The 22,019-nt window shown below is 45.9% G+C and overlaps 1 protein-coding gene across 1 annotated transcript in view; it reads left to right on the top strand.

Moving 5' to 3' along the window:
• DISP3 (dispatched RND transporter family member 3) overlaps positions 1-22,019 on the top strand; it is a 167,312-nt gene that overhangs the window by 102,277 nt on the left and 43,016 nt on the right. The window contains exons 5-10 of the mRNA XM_073657231.1: positions 50-184; positions 6,887-7,047; positions 12,023-12,162; positions 12,985-13,130; positions 13,741-13,902; positions 16,645-16,806. Coding sequence (XP_073513332.1) covers positions 50-184; positions 6,887-7,047; positions 12,023-12,162; positions 12,985-13,130; positions 13,741-13,902; positions 16,645-16,806 — 906 coding nt within the window. The remainder of the gene's footprint in view (positions 1-49; positions 185-6,886; positions 7,048-12,022; positions 12,163-12,984; positions 13,131-13,740; positions 13,903-16,644; positions 16,807-22,019) is intronic.

Here is a 22,019-nt window from a genome sequence, read left to right on the forward strand (position 1 = left end):
AATGGTCGCTGTCACAGGGTCACAAACAATTCTCTCTCTCTCCCTTCAGTGTTCCTCACCTTCTTTGGCATTGCCAGCATCGGTCTGAGTTGCCTCGTGGCCCTGTTCCTGTATCACGTGGCCTTCGGAATACAATATCTTGGAATCCTCAACGGCGTGGCGGCTTTCGTCATTGTTGGGATCGGTGGGTATTTGATATTACTGAGCGTCAATGAGGAGACTTGTATCTTTATAGGTTGTGTGTTCGCCTTTTGTTTGCAAAACTTGAATATAGGAAGACCCAAATAATCCTCCACCCGCCCTCCCGCCATCGGCAGCACATTCTGCGCCTTTCTCGGGTGGTCTATTAAGGTGGGTTGTTATAAAGACATGGTCATCAGGAGATACTCTTTACTTGTAATAAGCCCGTAGTTTGTACTCTGTGTAGCAGTATTATTTCTTCGCTGTATGGCATCTAATATGCAGGGAGTGTATGTGAGTACTATTTACTTGATATTACTTGGCGGTATTATTTTTATTTCACACACTTCTATTGTACACGATTGAAATTAATGTTAGAGGATGATTGTATCTTGGGTGTTTGGATCCTTACATCCGCACAGCTGTGACAGTGTGCGAGGCAGGTCTGTGCCGCCCTGTCAGCCGACGTCTAACCAGACAGGAGGAAGACAAAGCCTCGAAAGTGATGTATCTCGCAGCAGATAACGCCGGGAAGATCAGAGGGGTAATTGCTCTGTGACATTATGAGCATCTATGATCTGTAACGGTCCCCGGGCTGGATGCTCAGCTTAGAACAAGACATTTCACACAGATTATGATGACACACTGCTCCGCTGACACCGCGCTGCTAAAGGGACAGATAGCGGAAATGTGACCACGTCCTTATATATATATATATATATATATATATATATATATACATAGCATTGAAAAAAAAGATTTCTATGCATTGTATAGTCTGGAGAAGTGTCGTGTGATAACTGGCCACAACGGCTGCGCGCTTTATGGAGGCCGGGCAGGATAGTGGTGTGTGGACTCTCGAGAAACAGAGTGTGCCCCCTGTCTACCATACTTCAACATCACAAGCTGAGGATGTTTGTCTAAATTGCCAGGGTTCCCCAACATCGACCAAGTGCTGCCCGTTGCTGCCACTGGACCAGATGGCGGCCCGTAGTAGTTCCCTCGCACAGCACTAGCTTTACATGCAGGTTGGCAAAGAGACTACAGTACGATCTCACTCCTAGCATCATCTTATTTTCTCCTCTGTGTCTTCAGTTACTACTCCCTCCCCCCTCCCACAGCACAAGATGATGCAAGGCGACCGCACCTCCATTCTTCACCTCTTCTCTATTTTTTCAGTTGCCGCTCCTTGTCCCCTCTCACAGCACAGGTTTTACACACTGATTGATGCAGAGATTCTGCAGTTCCATCCCCCTCCTCCCATCTTTCTCTCTTCTCCTCTTTTTCTTCAGTTGCCTCTCTTTCTCCCCTCTCATAGCACAGGTTTTACACACGGATTGATGCAGTGATTCTGCAGTTCCATCCCTCTTCTCCCACCTCCCCTTTCTCTTTTTCTTCAGTTGCTGCTCCTTCTCCCCTCTCACAGCACAGGTTTTACACACAGATTGATGTATAGATTCTGCAGTTCCATTCCCCTCCTCCCTTCTTTCTCTCTTTTCCTCTTTTTCTTCACTTGCCGCTCCTTCTCCCCTCTCACAGCACTGGTTTTACACACAGATTGATGTAGAGATTCTGCAGCTCCATCCCCCTCCTCCCATCTCCCCCTCTTCTCTTTTTCTTCAGTTGCCGCTCCTTCTCCCCTCTCACAGCACAGGTTTTACACACAGATTGATGTATAGATTCTGCAGCTCCATCCCCCTCCTCCCTTCTTTCTCTCTTTTCCTCTTTTTCTTTAGTTGCCGCTCTTTCTCCCCTCTCACAGCACAGGTTTTACACACAGATTGATGTATAGATTCTGCAGCTCCATCCCCCTCCTCCCATCTCCCACTCTTCTCTTTTTCTTTAGTTACTGCTCCTTCTCCCCTCTCACAGCACAGGTTTTACACACAGATTGATGTATAGATTCTGCAGTTCCATTCCCCTCCTCCCTTCTGTCTCTCTTTTCCTCTTTTTCTTCAGTTGTCGCTCCTTCTCCCCTCTCACAGCACAGGTTTTACACACAGATTGATGTATAGATTCTGCAGTTCCATCCCTCTCCTCCCATCTCCCCCTCTTCTCTTTTTCTTCAGTTGCTGCTCCTTCTCCCCTCTCACAGCACAGGTTTTACACACTGATTGATGCAGAGATTCTGCAGTTACATCCCCCTCCTCCCATCTTTCTCTCTTCTCCTCTTTTTCTTCAGTTGCCTCTCTTTCTCCCCTCTCATAGCACAGGTTTTACACACGGATTGATGCAGTGATTCTGCAGTTCCATCCCTCTTCTCCCACCTCCCCTTTCTCTTTTTCTTCAGTTGCTGCTCCTTCTCCCCTCTCACAGCACAGGTTTTACACACAGATTGATGTATAGATTCTGCAGTTCCATTCCCCTCCTCCCTTCTTTCTCTCTTTTCCTCTTTTTCTTCACTTGCCGCTCCTTCTCCCGTCTCACAGCACAGGTTTTATACACAGATTGATGTAGAGATTCTGCAGCTCCATCCCCCTCCTCCCATCTCCCCCTCTTCTCTTTTTCTTCAGTTGCCGCTCCTTCTCCCCTCTCACAGCACAGGTTTTACACACAGATTGATGTATAGATTCTGCAGCTCCATCCCCCTCCTCCCATCTCCCCCTCTTCTCTTTTTCTTCAGTTGCCGCTCCTTCTCCCCTCTCACAGCACAGGTTTTACACACAGATTGATGTATAGATTCTGCAGCTCCATCCCCCTCCTCCCATCTCCCCCTCTTCTCTTTTTCTTTAGTTGTCGCTCCTTCTCCCCTCTCACAGCACAGGTTTTACACACTCATTGATGTATAGATTCTGCAGTTCCATCCCCCTCCTCCCATCTCCCCCTCTTCTCTTTTTCTTCAGTTGCCGCTCCTTCTCCCCTCTCACAGCACAGGTTTTACACACAGATTGATGTATAGATTCTGCAGTTCCATCCCCCTCCTCCCTTCTTTCTCTCTTGTCCTCTTTTTCTTCAGTTGCCGCTCCTTCTCCCCTCTCACAGCACAGGTTTTATACACAGATTGATGTAGAGATTCTGCAGTTCCATCCCCCTCCTCCCTTCTTTCTCTTTTTTCCTCTTTTTCTTCAGTTGCCGCTCCTTCTCCCCTCTCACAGGACGGGTTTTACACACGGATTGATGTATAGATTCTGCAGTTCCATCCCCCTCCTCCCATCTCCCCCTCTTCTCTTTTTCTTTAGTTGCCGCTCCTTCTCCCCTCTCACAGCACAGGTTTTACACACTCATTGATAAATAGATTCTGCAGCTCCATCCCCCTCCTCCCATCTCCCTCTCTTCTCCTCTGTATTTCTACATTATTCCCCTGTCCTTACATGAGCAGTTTGTGTTTTATCAGATATTTCCACGCTTCTTTCTGCCAGAACAATGCTCGATGAGAAGTACTTGGCCGGTCCAGCTTGTCCTTTGAATTCCAGTACACAGAATTATTTTACTTTTCTGTTTTTGCAGTTTTATTTGTTGTAAACTTTGATTCTCTGGCATAAAATCTAATAAAAAAAATAAAATAAAAGTAGTTTGGCATTTCTGATCCTGCAGTGAAATCCTCGGTGCCTGGCTGCTTTGTGTTTATATTACATTTCACTTTTATCACTCAGCGGCTTTTAGATGAGCATCGATTTCTTTCTTTTTTTATTTCCATGGAAAAATTCACATATTCTGCACTTTGATAGAACCTAATATTTCACTTTAAGAGCTGAGCCGCATAACCGACATTCGTAGTGTTCTTTATAGCCCCATCCAGATTTATACCTCTGTAATTCACAGACACAGGCTGGATTATTATAATACTGCAGTGACAATGAGACGGATATTATACAGTCATTGCAGCATTATAATAATCAGGACACATAATGCTGCACTGACCGTATGCATCCTGGTTATTATAATGCACTGACCGTATGCATCCTGGTCATTATAATGCTGCACGGACCGTATGCATCCTGGTTATTATAATGCACTGACCGTATGCATCCTGGTTATTATAATGCTGCACTGACCGTATGCATCCTGGTTATTATAATGCTGCACGGACCGTATGCATCCTGGTTATTATAATGCTGCACGGACCGTATGCATCCTGGTTATTATAATGCTGCACGGACCGTATGCATCCTGGTTATTATAATGCACGGACCGTATACATCCTGGTTATTATAATGCACTGACCGTATGCATCCTGGTTATTATAATGCACTGACCGTATGCATCCTGGTTATTATAATGCTGCACGGACCGTATGCATCCTGGTTATTATAATGTTACACTGACCGTATACATCCTGGTTATTATAATGCACTGACCGTATGCATCCTGGTTATTATAATGCACGGACCGTATACATCCTGGTTATTATAATGTTACACTGACCGTATACATCCTGGTTATTATAATGCACTGACCGTATGCATCCTGGTTATTATAATGCACTGACCGTATACATCCTGGTTATTATAATGTTACACTGACCGTATGCATCCTGGTTATTATAATGCACTGACCGTATGCATCCTGGTTATTATAATGCACGGACCGTATACATCCTGGTTATTATAATGCTGCACTGACCGTATGCATCCTGGTTATTATAATGCACGGACCGTATACATCCTGGTTATTATAATGTTACACTGACCGTATGCATCCTGGTTATTATAATGCACTGACCGTATGCATCCTGGTTATTATAATGCACGGACCGTATACATCCTGGTTATTATAATGCTGCACTGACCGTATGCATCCTGGTTATTATAATGCTGCACTGACCGTATGCATCCTGGTTATTATAATGCTGCACTGACCGTATGCATCCTGGTTATTATAATGCTGCACGGACCGTATGCATCCTGGTTATTATAATGCACGGACCGTATACATCCTGGTTATTATAATGTTACACTGACCGTATGCATCCTGGTTATTATAATGCACTGACCGTATGCATCCTGGTTATTTTAATGCTGCACGGACCGTATGCATCCTGGTTATTATAATGCACGGACCGTATACATCCTGGTTATTATAATGTTACACTGACCGTATGCATCCTGGTTATTATAATGCACTGACCGTATGCATCCTGGTTATTATAATGCACGGACCGTATACATCCTGGTTATTATAATGCTGCACTGACCGTATACATCCTGGTTATTATAATGCTGCACAGACCGTACGCATCCTGGTTATTATAATGCACTGACCGTATGCATCCTGGTTATTATAATGCTGCACGGACCGTACGCATCCTGGTTATTATAATGCACTGACCGTATGCATCCTGGTTATTATAATGTTACACTGACCGTATGCATCCTGGTTATTATAATGCACTGACCGTATGCATCCTGGTTATTATAATGCACTGACCGTATGCATCCTGGTTATTATAATGCTGCACTGACCGTATGCATCCTGGTTATTATAATGCACTGACCGTATACATCCTGGTTATTATAATGCACTGACCGTATACATCCTGGTTATTATAATGCACTGACCGTATACATCCTGGTTATTATAATGCTGCACTGACCGTATGCATCCTGGTTATTATAATGCACTGACCGTATACATCCTGGTTATTATAATGCACTGACCGTATACATCCTGGTTATTATAATGCACTGACCGTATGCATCCTGGTTATTATAATGCTGCACGGACCGTATGCATCCTGGTTATTATAATGCACTGACCGTATGCATCCTGGTTATTATAATGCACTGACTGTATGCATCCTGGTTATTATAATGCTGCACTGACCGTATACATCCTGGTTATTATAATGCTGCACGGACCGTATGCATCCTGGTTATTATAATGCACTGACCGTATGCATCCTGGTTATTATAATGCACTGACCGTATGCATCCTGGTTATTATAATGCTGCACGGACCGTACGCATCCTGGTTATTATAATGCACTGACCGTATGCATCCTGGTTATTATAATGTTACACTGACCGTATGCATCCTGGTTATTATAATGCACTGACCGTATGCATCCTGGTTATTATAATGCACTGACCGTATGCATCCTGGTTATTATAATGCTGCACTGACCGTATGCATCCTGGTTATTATAATGCACTGACCGTATACATCCTGGTTATTATAATGCACTGACCGTATACATCCTGGTTATTATAATGCACTGACCGTATACATCCTGGTTATTATAATGCTGCACTGACCGTATGCATCCTGGTTATTATAATGCACTGACCGTATACATCCTGGTTATTATAATGCACTGACCGTATACATCCTGGTTATTATAATGCACTGACCGTATGCATCCTGGTTATTATAATGCTGCACGGACCGTATGCATCCTGGTTATTATAATGCACTGACCGTATGCATCCTGGTTATTATAATGCACTGACTGTATGCATCCTGGTTATTATAATGCTGCACTGACCGTATACATCCTGGTTATTATAATGCTGCACGGACCGTATGCATCCTGGTTATTATAATGCACTGACCGTATGCATCCTGGTTATTATAATGCACTGACCGTATGCATCCTGGTTATTATAATGCTGCACTGACCGTATGCATCCTGGTTATTATAATGCTGCACGGACCGTATGCATCCTGGTTATTATAATGCTGCCATACAGTCACAGTGTGGTATATAAATGTCGCAGGTTGTGACGTGCACTGAATGCCGTCATTCATGTTGTGGCTTCTCTCCTAGGGGTCGACGATGTGTTTGTGTTCATAAACACCTATCGGCAGGCGAATCAGATAAGAGACCGTCGCCAGCGGATGATCCTCACTGTACAGACTGCTGGGAAAGCGACTTTCTTCACCTCCCTGACTACAGCATCCGCTTATGCAGCCAACATCTTCTCCCAGGTTGGAGGTTTATGTAGATTTATACTGCTCCTATTGAGTTTACAATTAGTTGTATACATCAAAGTGCAGTGAGCTCCTCCTAGTGGTGTCTGTATAAATCTGTATGTAGTGAGCTCCTCCTAGTGGTGGCTGTATAAATCTGTATGTAGTGAGCTCCTCCTAGTGGTGGCTGTATAAATCTGTATGTAGTGAGCACCCCCTAGTGATGGCTGTATAAATCTGTATGTAGTGAGCTCCTCCTAGTGGTGGCTGTTTAAATCTGTATGTAGTGAGCTCCTCCTAGTGGTGGCTGTATAAATCTGTATGTAGTGAGCCCCTCCTAGTGGTGGCTGTATAAATCTGTATGTAGTGAGCTCCCTCTAGTGGTGGCTGTATAAATCTGTATGTAGTGAGCTCCTCCTAGTGGTGGCTGTTTAAATCTGTATGTAGTGAGCTCCTCCTAGTGGTGGCTGTATAAATCTGTATGTAGTGAGCCCCTCCTAGTGGTGGCTGTATAAATCTGTATGTAGTGAGCTCCCTCTAGTGGTGGCTGTATATATCTGTATGCAGTGAGCTCCCTCCTAGTGGTGGCTGTATAAATCTGTATGTAGTGAGCTCCCTCTAGTGATGGCTGTATAAATCTGTATGTAGTGAGCTCCTCCTAGTGGTGGCTGTATAAATCTGTATGTAGTGAGCTCCTCCTAGTGGTGGCTGTATAAATCTGTATGTAGTGAGCCCCTCCTAGTGGTGGCTGTATAAATCTGTATGTAGTGAGCTCCCTCTAGTGATGGCTGTATAAATCTGTATGTAGTGAGCTCCCTCTAGTGGTGGATGTATAAATCTGTATGTAGTGAGCTCCTCCTAGTGGTGGATGTATAAATCTGTATGTAGTGAGCTCCTCCTAGTGGTGGCTGTTTAAATCTGTATGTAGTGAGCCCCTCCTAGTGGTGGCTGTATAAATCTGTATGTAGTGAGCTCCCTCTAGTGGTGGCTGTATAAATCTGTATGTAGTGAGCTCCTCCTAGTGGTGGCTGTTTAAATCTGTATGTAGTGAGCCCCTCCTAGTGGTGGCTGTATAAATCTGTATGTAGTGGGCTCCCTCTAGTGATGGCTGTATAAATCTGTATGTAGTGAGCTCCCTCTAGTGATGGCTGTATAAATCTGTATGTAGTGAGCTCCTCCTAGTGGTGGCTGTATAAATCTGTATGTAGTGAGCTCCTCCTAGTGGTGGCTGTATAAATCTGTATGTAGTGAGCACCCCCTAGTGGTGGCTGTATAAATCTGTATGTAGTGAGCTCCTCCTAGTGGTGGCTGTATAAATCTGTATGTAGTGAGCACCCCCTAGTGGTGGCTGTATAAATCTGTATGTAGTGAGCTCCTCCTAGTGGTGGCTGTATAAATCTGTATGTAGTGAGCTCCTCCTAGTGGTGGCTGTATAAATCTGTATGCAGTGAGCTCCCTCTAGTGGTGGTTGTATAAATCTGTATGTAGTGAGCTCCTCCTAGTGGTGGCTGTATAAATCTGTATGTAGTGAGCTCCCCCTAGTGGTGGCTGTATAAATCTGTATGTAGTGAGCTCCCTCTAGTAGTAACTGTATAAATCTGTATGTAGTGAGCTCCCTCTAGTGGTGGCTGTATAAATCTGTATGTAGTGAGCTCCCTCTAGTGGTGGCTGTATAAATCTGTATGTAGTGAGCTCCCTCTAGTAGTAACTGTATAAATCTGTATGTAGTGAGCTCCCTCTAGTGGTGGCTGTATAAATCTGTATGTAGTGAGCTCTCTCTAGAGGTGGCTGTATAAATCTGTATGTAGTGAGCTCTCCCTAGTGGTGGCTGTATAAATCTGTATGTAGTGAGCTCTCCCTAGTGGTGACTGTATAAATCTGTATGCAGTTAGCTCCCTCTAGTGGTGGCTGTATAAATCTGTATGCAGTTAGCTCCCTCTAGTGGTGGCTGTATAAATCTGTATGTAGTGAGCTCCCTCTAGTGATGGCTGTATAAATCTGTATGTAGTGAGTTCCCCCTAGTGGTGGCTATATAAATCTGTATGTAGTGATCTCCCTCTAGTGGTGGCTGTATAAATCTGTATGTAGTGAGTTCCCCCTAGTGGTGGCTGTATAAATCTGTATGTAGTGAGCTCCCTCTAGTGATGGCTGTATAAATCTGTATGTAGTGAGTTCCCCCTAGTGGTGGCTGTATAAATCTGTATGTAGTGAGCTCCCCTAGTGGTGACTGTATAAATCTGTATGTAGTGAGTTCCCCCTAGTGGTGGCTGTATAAATCTGTATGTAGTGAGCTCCCCTAGTGGTGACTGTATAAATCTGTATGTAGTGAGCTCCCTCTAGTGGTGGCTGTATAAATCTGTATGTAGTGAGTTCCCCCTAGTGGTGGCTATATAAATCTGTATGTAGTGATCTCCCTCTAGTGGTGGCTGTATAAATATGTATGTAGTGAGCTCCCTCCAGTGGTGGCTGTATAAATCTGTATGCAGTGAGCTCCCCCTAGTGGTGGCTGTATAAATCTGTATGTAGTGAGCTCCCCCTAGTGGTGGCTGTATATATCTGTATGTAGTGAGCTCCCCCTAGTGGTGGCTGTATAAATCTGTATGTAGTGAGCTCCTCCTAGTGGTGGCTATATAAATCTGTATGCAGTGAGCTCCCCCTAGTGGTGGTTGTGTAAATCTATATATAGTGAGCTCCCCCTAGTGGTGGCTGTATAAATCTGTATGTTGTGAGCTCCTCCTAGTGGTGGCTGTATAAATCTGTATGTAGTGAGCTCCCCCTAGTGGTGGCTGTATAAATCTGTATGTAGTGAGCTCCTCCTAGTGGTGGCTATATAAATCTGTATGCAGTGAGCTCCCCCTAGTGGTGGTTGTGTAAATCTATATATAGTGAGCTCCCTCTAGTGGTGGCTGTATAAATATATATGTTCTGAGCTCCCTCTAGTGGTGGCTGTATAAATCTGTATGTAGTGAGCTCCCCCTAGTGGTGGCTGTATAAATCTGTATGTACTGGGCTCCCTCTAGTGGTTGCTGCATAAATCTGTATTCAGTGAGCTCCCCCTTGTGATGACTTTATAAATCTGAATTTACTGAGCTCCCTCTAGTGGTTGCTGCATAAATCTGTATGTAGTGAGCTCCCCTAGTGGTGACTGTATAAATCAGTATGCAGTGACCTTCTTCTATTGGTGACTGTAATCTGTATGCAGTGAGCTCCCCCTAGTGGTGGCTGTATAAATCTGTATGTAGTGAGCTCCCTCTAGTGGTGGCTGTATAAATCTGTATGTAGTGAGCTCCCCTTAGTGGTGGCTGTATAAATCTGTATGTAGTGAGCTCCCCTTAGTGGTGGCTGTATAAATCTGTATGTTCTGAGCTCCCCCTAGTGGTGGATGTATAAATCTGTATGTACTGAGCTCCCTCTAGTGATGACTCTATAAATCTGTATGTAGTGTGCTCCCTCTAGTGATGGCTGTATAAATCTGTATGTAGTGAGCTCCCTCTAGTGGTGGCTGTATAAATCTGTATGTAGTGAGCTCCCTCTAGTGGTTGCTGTATATATCTGTATGTAGTGAGCTCCCCCTAGTGGTGGCTGTATATATCTGTATGTAGTGAGCACCCCCTAGTGCTGGCTGTATATATCTGTATGTAGTGAGCTCCCCCTAGTGGTGGCTGTATATATCTGTATGTAGTGAGCTCCCTCTAGTGGTGGCTTTATATATCTGTATGTAGTGAGCTCTGTCTAGTAGAGACTGTATAAATCTGTATGTAGTGAGCTCCCCCTAGTGGTGGCTGTATAAATCTGTATGTAGTGAGCTCCTCCTAGTGGTGGCTATATAAATCTGTATGCAGTGAGCTCCCCTTAGTGGTGGTTGTGTAAATCTATATATAGTGAGCTCCCTCTAGTGGTGGCTATATAAATATATATGTTGTGAGCTCTCTCTAGTGGTGGCTGTGTAAATCTGTATGTAGTGAGCTCCCCCTAGTGGTGGCTGTATAAATCTGTATGTAGTGAACTCCCCTTAGTTGTGGTTGTGTAAATCTGTATGTAGTGAGCTCCCCCTTGTGTTGGCTGTATAATCTGTATGCAGTGAGCTCCCTCTGGTGGTGGCTGTGTAAATCTGTATGTATGGCGCTCCCTCTAGTGGTGACTGTATAAATCTGTATGTAGTGAGCTCCCCCTAGTGGTGGCTATATAAATCTGTATGTATGGCGCTCCCTCTAGTGGTGACTGTATAGATCTGTATGTAATGAGGGCTCCCTTGTGGGTTTACCTTCCTGACATGGCGACCTCCCTCCCACCCTGTAGTTTGAGTACACCCTAATAGGGCATTTTGCAGTGGGTTCATGTAGTGTATTTGCTGTCGATTTTCCGCGTAGATATTTGTGTGATAAATCCGCCGTATGGACTTTATATCTGCAGCGTGTTAATTCTGATGCAGATTATTTGCAGATTTGTTGAGGATTTTCCACATTGGCATCAAAAGGAAAAAAAAATAGCAATAAATTCCGCAAGTATTTGTTTTATTTCTGGACTTCCGCACATTCTATTGTTTGATTCATAGACACATTTGCAGCAAAATCTTCGAAATTCGGTGCAGATCTGTCTTTTCCTGCAAATTTCTGCAGCAAATCAGACCTCTTTGGACTGACCCTGAAGGCAAATACTTGTGCACCAAATCCGCAATTAATTTTTCTTCAAAATTGACGCTAAATCCGCAATTGTTTCGGAATTGCCTGGCAATGGAAAGAGTGAATCAGCGATAAATACGACAGAAGTAATTGACACATTCTGCGAACTGTAAAATCTGCATCGCATGGAATTCTGCTGCGGATTTGTTGCAGAATTTTTTGGCTTTACCCAAAAGAAGGTGGTGGTGGTGGTGATGGTGGTGGTGGTGGTGGTTCACAGAGAAGATGAATTTTTGCTCTCAGACTCATGAATGTTTACAGGCGGCTCGATGTGACAGTCTGAGTCACCGCCATCTCCTATCTCCCTGCAGATTCCCGCCGTTCACGACTTTGGTCTCTTCATGTCACTCATTGTGTCCTGTTGCTGGGTAGCGGTTCTTTTTATTATGCCGGCCGCGCTGGGTATATGGGGAGCCCACATCTCTCCACTGGAGACATCATGTCATTCAAAGTGAGTAGCGCACAAGTCCTTACTCATCCAGACGCATTGTGGGTCTGACACTGCAGAATACAACATTTTTATTGTTTCAATGCATCAATAATAAAGATGTAGCAAGCGTTGCATTTCCAGCTGGATTAAAAACTCGCTACCATTTGACGTACGCAGCTCCCATGCTGAGCAATGTGTCTCCATAGCTACAGACTGCAAGCAAACTCTGCACATTCTCATTTTGCAGCCGTGTGTGAAGTAGGAGGATCAGACGACACAGGGTTTATTTGTAGTCTGTCATCATGGAGACACATAGCTCAGCCTAGGAGCTGTATACGCAAAACGGTAGGAGAGTTTTAATCAAAGCTTTGACTTTTCCTTTTAGTCGTATCGGAGAAAACTGATGGCAAAGTTTTTAATGACTTCTAAAGGCAAAATGAGATGCTATTTCTATCAATAGGATTTGAGAGGGGGGGCACATACTTTTTTTTTTTTGCATGGGTTGATGAATGTTCACACTTATGTCTCTCCTGGATTCTATACTTACATCACCTGGGTGTTAATAGTTAGAATTTCCTTTGGCTTGGCTGACTTTTTTCCCCGTTCAGTGTGTGCTGCGAAACGCGTTGGAAGGGTTTCAGTTTTAGCATTGACTACATGATGGGGGGGGGGAGGAGGGTGGTCCTCAGAGCTTGTTCCTCACCAGGTCTGCAGTGGTCGTCCCTATGTTAGTTCTTCCGGTAAATATTTGGGACATCTCGGGCTGCATATTTAGAGAACACCCCGAGGGTTACACGTCAGGCTCTTGGAGCTCACCCCTGAGGCTTTTGTTCTTGTCTCCAGCTGCAGTGAAAGGTGTCTGAAGAAAAACAGCTTAGACATTCACGAGGATCTTCTCCTAGGCCAGGACCCCTACTCCAGGCCAGTCCCCGGCACGGTCCCATACCTGGATGATGACATTCCCCTCCTGACGGTGGAAGATGATGCAGGTGGGTTTATAGTGATGGTTCTATGGGCTTCCATTGTCTTCCCTGCCTCGTGTTGACACCATTAGTCCATAGTGCCAAATTCCAAAATATTTGATTTGCGGCGAATCGAAAACCACCCCAATTCTTGTGAGAAGATGTGCATGAGGTCTCCTAAGACTGTATCCGATACTTTCAAGCTCTTTGACATTAGTAAGGTTGCGTTTGCGTTATAGTGACCTCAGCATATATGGCTATAGGTAAACGGCTGGTAACCGTTCTTCATGGCAGTGCTGTCACACACTCTGTCTTGTTTATTGCTTTCTCTCCCTATCTCTTTTTTTGAGCTGTCACGTCATCTCACTATCCAGATTCACCCTAAAATGGCTGCTGCATTCCTTGCCTCGGCTTGTATAGTGGCTCTAAAAGTTATCTGTTCTATACTATGTGATATGATAGCTGCAAGTCATTACGGGGAAGCCTCAACGGGCGTTACTGAGGTCATAGGAGCCTTCTCTGGCTGATGCAATCTTGACCCCTTGACTCAAAAAGGGGTTTTCAAAACTAGATGTTGGCGTTCAATATCTCTTTACGGAGGCCCCCCGATTTTCTGAACAGTCTGTTTTCTTTGCAGTCGCTCTTGAATTCGGGGACGTTCCTCTGGTTTCTGTACTGCCGGATGGTTTTGAGTGGAAGTCGGACGTAGACAGAAGAGACCAAGTCATACAATGGTTCCACACCGTCCTGCACCATTGTGTCCTGTGGACGTCTGATAAGGGCCGGCACCTCACCGTGGGTAAGAACTTTTCCTTAAAGGAAAACTCCAGCTAGACTGAAACACTTTTGACATAGGAGGCCTAGTTTTAGGGGTGAAGGCACTGACTGATGATTTTTGGTTCCCTCTGTGATGCGCCGCACCCATGGTTCCTACCATACTTACCAGCAGTCCCACATTTTTGGCAGAACAGTCCCATGAAACAAGCCACAAAAGGAGTAAAGCCTAGCAAAACTACGGCAAAAAAGGCATTTTTGATTGTTTTCCTGGGTGTTTTAGGCATTCGTAAGGGTGGAGATTGAATCTGGTTTTCGTCTTTTTGGGACAATTTTTTTTTTTTTTTTACTGAAATGCATGTATTTGGGGCTAAAAATCATTTTTTGCATCTAAGTTTCATTAAATATTTTGCACCGTTTGGCTTTTACAGGCTCTATGTTTCCCTGCACAATCAACTTTGATGTGGTCTGTGGTCATGTAAAGAGGAACTCCGGAAAAGAGGGAAAAAAAAGAGTTAGAAACTCCCCATAAAATTGTCAGTGAGCTCACTGATGGATTCTCAGTTAACTCACTATGCAGCCAGCAATAGACAGTGCAACACAACGTCTATAGCAGGCAAACGGGGCAAAATGTTTAATGAAAAAAATTTTTTTTAGTACTAAATACATGTATTTAAGTGGAAAAAAACAAACAATTGTCCTGAAAGGCGGACAGTCCCTTTGAATATCGCAAATTTTGCAGTGTAAATGTTGGTAATTCTGCGCAAAATACAATAGAATAGTTCTTTACGCTAGTATAAAACTGATGTGCGTCAGAGTAAGATGCACCGTAATGGTTCACGTATGGTTAGAGAAGCACAAAGCAACAAAAAGTTGCAATTTTTTTTTTTTTTGCACAAAACTAGTTCAAAGCAAAAATGTGCTACTTTATTAATCTGTAAAAGTGGCATAAAGTCCTTAATAAATTCCCCTCACCTTTAAATAGTAAAACTGCGATGACATAATTGTCAACTGTCCTGGATTCCTGGGACAAAAGGAGGCGGGGTTTATATAAACGTTTTGGGGTGGGTGTGTCCCTTGAAAGAATTTTTGAAATGTTGGTGGAATGTTGTCGGAATGTTGGCGGATTGTTGGGGGATAGTTGGTGGAAAGTTGGCGGAATGTTGGTGGAATGTTGACGGAATGTTGGTGGAATGTTGACGGAATGTTGGTGGAATGTTGGCGGAATGTTGGTGGAATGTTGACGGAATGTTGGTGGAATGTTGGTGGAATGTTGGGGGATAGTTGGTGGATAGTTGGTGGAAAGTTGGCGGAATGTTGGTGGAATGTTGACGGAATGTTGTCGGAATGTTGTCGGAATGTTGGCGGAATGTTGGGGGATAGTTGGGGGATAGTTGGTGGAAAGTTGGCGGAATGTTGGTGGAATGTTGACGGAATGTTGGTGGATTGTTGGCGGATTGTTGGTGGAATGTTGGCGGATTGTTGGTGGAATGTTGGCGGAATGTTGGCGGATTGTTGGGGGATAGTTGGTGGAAAGTTGGCGGAATGTTGGTGGAATGTTGGTGGAATGTTGACGGAATGTTGACGGAATGTTGGTGGAATGTTGGTGGAATGTTGGTGGATTGTTGGCGGATTGTTGGTGGATTGTTGGCGGATTGTTGGCGGATTGTTGGTGGAATGTTGGCGGATTGTTGGTGGAATGTTGGCGGAATGTTGGCGGATTGTTGGGGGATAGTTGGTGGAAAGTTGGCGGAATGTTGGTGGAATGTTGGTGGAATGTTGACGGAATGTTGGTGGAATGTTGGTGGAATGTTGGTGGATTGTTGGTGGATTGTTGGCGGAATGTTGGCGGAATGTTGGCGGAATGTTGGTGGATTGTTGGCGGAATGTTGGTGGAATGTTGGTGGAATGTTGGCGGAATGTTGGCGGATTGTTGGCGGAATGTTGGCGGATTGTTGGCGGAATGTTGGCGGAATGTTGGCGGATTGCTGGTGGAATGTTGGTGGATTGTTGGCGGATTGTTGGCGGATTGTTGGTGGAATGTTGGTGGATTGTTGGCGGAATGTTGGCGGAATGTTGGCGGATTGTTGGCGGAATGTTGGCGGAATGTTGGCGGAATGTTGGCGGAATGTTGGCGGATAGTTGGCGGATAGTTGGCGGAATGTTGGCGGAATATTGGCGGATTGTTGGCGGAATGTTGGTGGATTGTTGGCGGAATGTTGGCGGAATGTTGGCGGAATGTTGGCGGAATGTTGGCGGAATGTTGGCGGATTGTTGGCGGAATGTTGGCGGAATGTTGGCGGATTGTTGGCGGAATGTTGGCGGAATGTTGGCGGAATGTTGGTGGATTGTTGGGGGATAGTTGGCGGAAAGTTGGCGGAAAGTTGGCGGAATGTTGGGGGATAGTTGGTGGATAGTTGGTGGAAAGTTGGTGGAAAGTTGGTGGAATGTTGGCGGATTGTTGGCGGATTGTAGGCGGAATGTTGGCGGAATGTTGGCGGAATGTTGGGGGATAGTTGGCGGAAAGTTGGCGGAATGTTGGTGGAATGTTGGTGGATTGTTGGCGGAATGTTGGCGGATTGTTGGCGGAATGTTGGCGGAATGTTGGCGGAATGTTGACGGAATGTTGGTGGAATGGTGGCGGAATGTTGACGGAATGTTGGTGGATTGTTGACGGAATGTTGGTGACTGCAGTGATACAAAAAAAAATTGAATATTTAGCAAAGTGACATTTTCTGGAAATAATGCTCCCCTCCCTCGTTTTTAGGTATTTTTGTAGCGGTCCTCATCCTCTCTATATCTTTTGCGTCCCGTCTTCATCCCGCCAGCCGAGCTCCTGTCCTCTTCCGGCCGGACACTAATATCCAGCTGCTCTTAGACCTAAAGTACAATCTCAGCGCGGAGGGAATCTCCTGCGTCACATGCTCTGGTAAGGGCTCACTACGATGTATCCGTGCTGTATCTACATCTAGAAGTCCGTGTCAAAAAACTTCTCGTTCTGCTCAGTAAACTCTGCAAAAAGATAGAGTTTTCCCCGGGAGATTTCCGAGCTCAGTCTTTTTTATTGTGTCTAATGCCGGTTATATCCCGGATAGGGCGGGTGACCTTCCGCTGTAACCAAACAAAGCCGCTGTCCGTCCTCGGGGCGCGCTCCAGATTACGGTGAATGTCACCATGGACGGTTTCGGTGTTCCCTGAACTCAAATAGGTTTGACATTTCATTAAATTGAAAAGTGTGAGGTGCGGGGAGCTCTCGTTAGATGCTGCGCGGCCGCCTTGGAGCTGAAGGACCGATTCCCTTAAAATTAAAGAAAAATCTGTGGTCGATGTCAAGTCCTGGAGTTGTCGCTTTGTTTTACATAATTATGTTTCTATTATTATTATTATTATTATCATCTTATGAGAAAAGGCTTCAAAGAGATAACACAGACGTGCCCCCATAACAGTGACAGCCACGGTGCCCCCATAAAGGTGACAGCCTCAGTGCCCCCATAACGGTGACAGCAGCAGAGCTCTAATAACAATGACAGCCATAGTGCCCCCATAACGGTGACAGCCACCGTGCCCCCATAACAGTGACAGCCACAGTTCCCCCATAACGGTGACAGCTACCGTGCCCCCATAACAGTGACAGCCTCGGTGCCCCCATAACGGTGACAGCCTCAGTGCCCCCATAACGGTGACAGCAGCAGAGCTCTAATAACGATGACAGCCATAGTGCCCCCATAACGGTGACAGCCACGGTGCCCCCATAACAGTGACAGCAGCAGTGCTCTAATAACGTTGACAGCCACGGTGCCCCCATAACAATGACAGCCACAGTGCCCCCCATTAAAGTGACAGCAGCAGTGCTCTAATAACGATGACAGCTACGATGCCCCCATAATGATGACAGCCACGGTGCCCCCATAACAATGACAGCCACAGTGCCCCCATAACAGTGACAGCAGCAGTGCTCTAATAACGATGACAGCCACGATGCCCCCATAATGATGACAGCCACGGTGCCTCCATAAAGGTCACAGCCAAAGTGCCCCCATAACAGTGACAGCAGCAGTGCTCTAATAACGATGACAGCCACAGTGCCTCCATAACAGTGACAGCCACGGTGCCCCCATAAAGGTGACAGCCTCAGTGCCCCCATAACGGTGACAGCAGCAGTGCTCTAATAACGATAACTGCCACGGTGCCCCATAACGGTGAGAGCAGCAGAGCTCTAATAACAATGACAGCCATAGTGCCCCCATAACGGTGACAGCCACGGTGCCCCTATAACGGTGACAGCCACAGTTCCCCCATAACGGTGACAGCCACCGTGCCCCCATAACAGTGACCGCCTCGGTGCCCCCATAACGGTGACAGCCTCAGTGCCCCCATAACGGTGACAGCAGCAGAGCTCTAATAACGATGACAGCCATAGTGCCCCCATAACGGTGACAGCCACGGTGCCCCCATAACAGTGACAGCAGCAGTGCTCTAATAACGATGACAGCCACAGTGCCTCCATAACAGTGACAGCCACGGTGCCCCCATAACGGTGACAGCCACGGTGCCCCCATAACGGTGACAGCCTCAGTGCCCCCATAACGGTGACAGCAGCAGTGCTCTAATAATGATAACAGCTACGGTGCCCCATAATGGTGACAGCCACGGTGCCCTCATAATGGTGACAGCAACAGTGCCCCCATAAGTGACAACTACGGTGCCCCCATAACGGTGACAGCAGCAGTGCCCCCATAACGGTGATAGTCGCAGTGCCAACATAACAGTGACAGCCACGGTGCCCTCCTAACAGCGGCAGTGACCCCATAACAATGACAGCTGCGGTGCCCCCATAACGGAGACAGCTGTGGTGCCCCCATAGTAGTGGCATTCACAGTGCTGGCATTGGTGGCTCAGTGATCATATAAGGATCAGACTCTGCACATGGTCGCCCAGATGCCAATTCAGAAGGTTGTGTTCTAGTGATGGAGGCGCCCAGTACCCTGACCTGCGGCAGCACCCCCGCTTCTCCCATCCCCCACACTCTACAGACTGCACGCTCCTGTCTTCCATCCGGATTGTGTCCCCCTTTATTACGCTCACGTTGTTTCTCCGCTCGCTCTTTGTGATATATCAGGATTTTCAAAGAGCAAATTTCATTGAAACCAGAATCTGAGCCAGCGGGAGATAGTCATCATCACAGGCGCAAGCGGAGGAGGACGAGGGGATACTGCAGGGGTCCTGAAACTCTATTGTATGAGAGGACCGGGGTCTTACCTCCCTGTGCAGGGTCAGCAGGTGCCCCTGCTCTGGAGATTCAGGGGAGGGTCGTCTCTATTGAGTGCAGCTCTGGAGTATAATACAGGATGTAACTCAGGATCAGTAATGTAATGTATATACACAGTGACTGCACCAGCAGAATAGTGAGTTAAGCTCTGGAGGATAATACAGGATGTAACTCAGGATCAGTAATGTAATGTATGTACACAGTGACAGCACCAGCAGAATAGTGAGTGCAGCTTTGGAGTATAATACAGGAGGTAACTCAGGATCAGTAATGTAATGTATGTACACAGTGACTGCTCCAGCAGAATAGTGAGTGCAGCTCTGGAGTATAATACAGGATGTAACTCAGGATCAATAATGTAATGTATGTACACAGTGACTGCACCAGCAGAATAGTGAGTGCAGCTCTGGAGTATAATACAGGATGTAACTCAGGATCAGTAATGTATGTACACAGTGACTGCACCAGCAGAATAGTGAGTGCAGCTCTGGAGTATAATACAGGATGTAACTCAGGATCAGTAATGTAATGAATGTACACAGTGACTGCACCAGCAGAATAGTGAGTGCAGCTCTGGAGTATAATACAGGATGTAACTCAGGATCAGTAATGTATGTACACAGTGACTACACCAGCAGAATAGTGAGTGCAGCTCTGGAGTATAATACAGGATGTAACTCAGGATCAGTAATGTAATGTATGTACACAGTGACTGCACCAGCAGAATAGTGAGTGCAGCTCTGGAGTATAATACAGGAGGTAACTCAGGATCAGTAATGTAATGTATGTACACAGTGACTGCACCAGCAGAATAGTGAGTGCAGCTCTGGGGTATAATACAGGAGGTAACTCAGGATCAGTAATGTAATGTATGTACACAGTGACTGCACCAGCAGAATAGTGAGTGCAGCTCTGGAGTATAATACAGGATGTAACTCAGGATCAATAATGTAATGTACACAGTGACTGCACCAGCAGAATAGTGAGTGCAGCTCTGGAGTATAATACAGGATGTACTGTATCTCAGGATCAGTAATGTGATGTATGTACACAGTGACTGCACCAGCAGAATAGTGAGTGCAGCTCTGGGGTATAAGACAGGAGGTAACTCAGGATCAGTAATGTAATGTATGTACACAGTGACTCCACCAGCAGAATAGTGAGTGCAGCTCTGGAGTATAATATAGGATGTAACTCAGGATCAGTAATGTAAAATATGTACACAGTGACTGCACCAGCAGAATAGTGAGTGCAGCTCTGGGGTATAAGACAGGAGGTAACTCAGGATCAGTAATGTAATGTATGTACACAGTGACTCCACCAGCAGAATAGTGAGTGCAGATCTGGAGTATAATATAGGATGTAACTCAGGATCAGTAATGTAATGTATGTACACAGTGACTACACCAGCAGAATAGTGAGTGAAGCTCTGGAGTATAATACAGGATGTAACTCAGGATCAGTAATGTAAAATATGTACACTGTGACTGCACCAGCAGAATAGTGAGTGCAGCTCTGGGGTATAATACAGGAGGTAACTCAGGATCAGTAATGCAATGTATGTACACAGTGACTGCACCAGCAGAATAGTGAGTGCAGCTCTGGAGTATAATACAGGATGTAACTCAGGATCAGTAATGCAATGTATGTACACAGTGACTGCACCAGCAGAATAGTGAGTGAAGCTCTGGAGTATAATACAGGATGTAACTCAGGATCAGTACTGTAATGTATGTACACAGTGACTGCACCAGCAGAATAGTGAGTGCAGCTCTGGAGTATAATACAGGATGTAACTCAGGATCAGTAATGTAATGTATGTACACAGTGACTGCACCAGCGGAATAGTGAGTGCAGCTCTGGAGTATAATACAGGAGGTAACTCAGGATCAGTAATGTAATGTATGTACACAGTGACTGCACCAGCAGAATAGTGAGTGCAGCTCTGGAGTATAATACAGGATGTAACTCAGGATCAGTAATGTAATGTATGTACACAGTGACTGCACCAGCAGAATAGTGAGTGCAGCTCTGGAGTATAATACAGGATGTAACTCAGGATCAGTAATGTATTGTATGTGCACAGTGACTCCACCAGCAGCATACTGGGTGCAGCTCTGATCAGCAGCTAGTCAGTGTGGTGATTGTGGGTGTGGTGGCTGCAGATCCTGCTGTGAGCTCCTGATCTCTGAGAACCAACACCTCTCCACCTGGGGACCTGCTCTCTCTCTTTCCCAGAGGGAGAGCTGGTTTCTGGGATGAGTGAAGGAGACAAGCCCCAGGCTTCTGCTTCCCGAACCAGGCCGGCGGGGGGCAGAAGAAACCAGCAACCGGCCTGCACATCAGAGGACTCGGGGGTGAGACGCTGCACCAGGAGTCGCAGCAATGTGACTCCTACTCCTCCCGGGATTGTGGAGACCCCTAGAAGCCGCAAGGCTTCCAGCATGGAGGTAAAGCCTGACAGCGGCGTGCAAGATGGCGCTCCTTCCGGAGGAAAGCGGAGTGCTCACGGAGGTGAGGCCGACCTCCCTGAGGGGGGTTGGGTTCTGCAGGGACCCCGGGAGTCTGTGTCCACCTATGCCTCCCGGGTCATGATCCGCCTCCGTGAGTATGAAGATGCCAGTAAGCTCATCAGGAGGCTCCGGGAGGAGCTGCGCTGCACAAGCGCCAAAGCTGCGGGGGCCTCCAAACAGAGCAAGGCTAAACTCCAGGCCGAGGTAAAAAGACTGAGCAGTGAAATTCAACGCCTGGAACTGAGGAAAGCTGACATCAGGGAGCAGAGTGGTCATTTCAAAGAAAAACTAATAAATGAAGACCGCTTTAGAGAAATGGCTGATACCAGAGAGCAAAGGCAGATGGGGCTGCAGCCTGAG

Source organism: Phyllobates terribilis, unplaced genomic scaffold, assembly GCF_046119375.1.
Source record: "Phyllobates terribilis strain yellow unplaced genomic scaffold, ASM4611937v1 Scaffold_12__6_contigs__length_324123572, whole genome shotgun sequence".
NCBI classification, from domain to species: Eukaryota; Metazoa; Chordata; class Amphibia; order Anura; family Dendrobatidae; genus Phyllobates; species Phyllobates terribilis.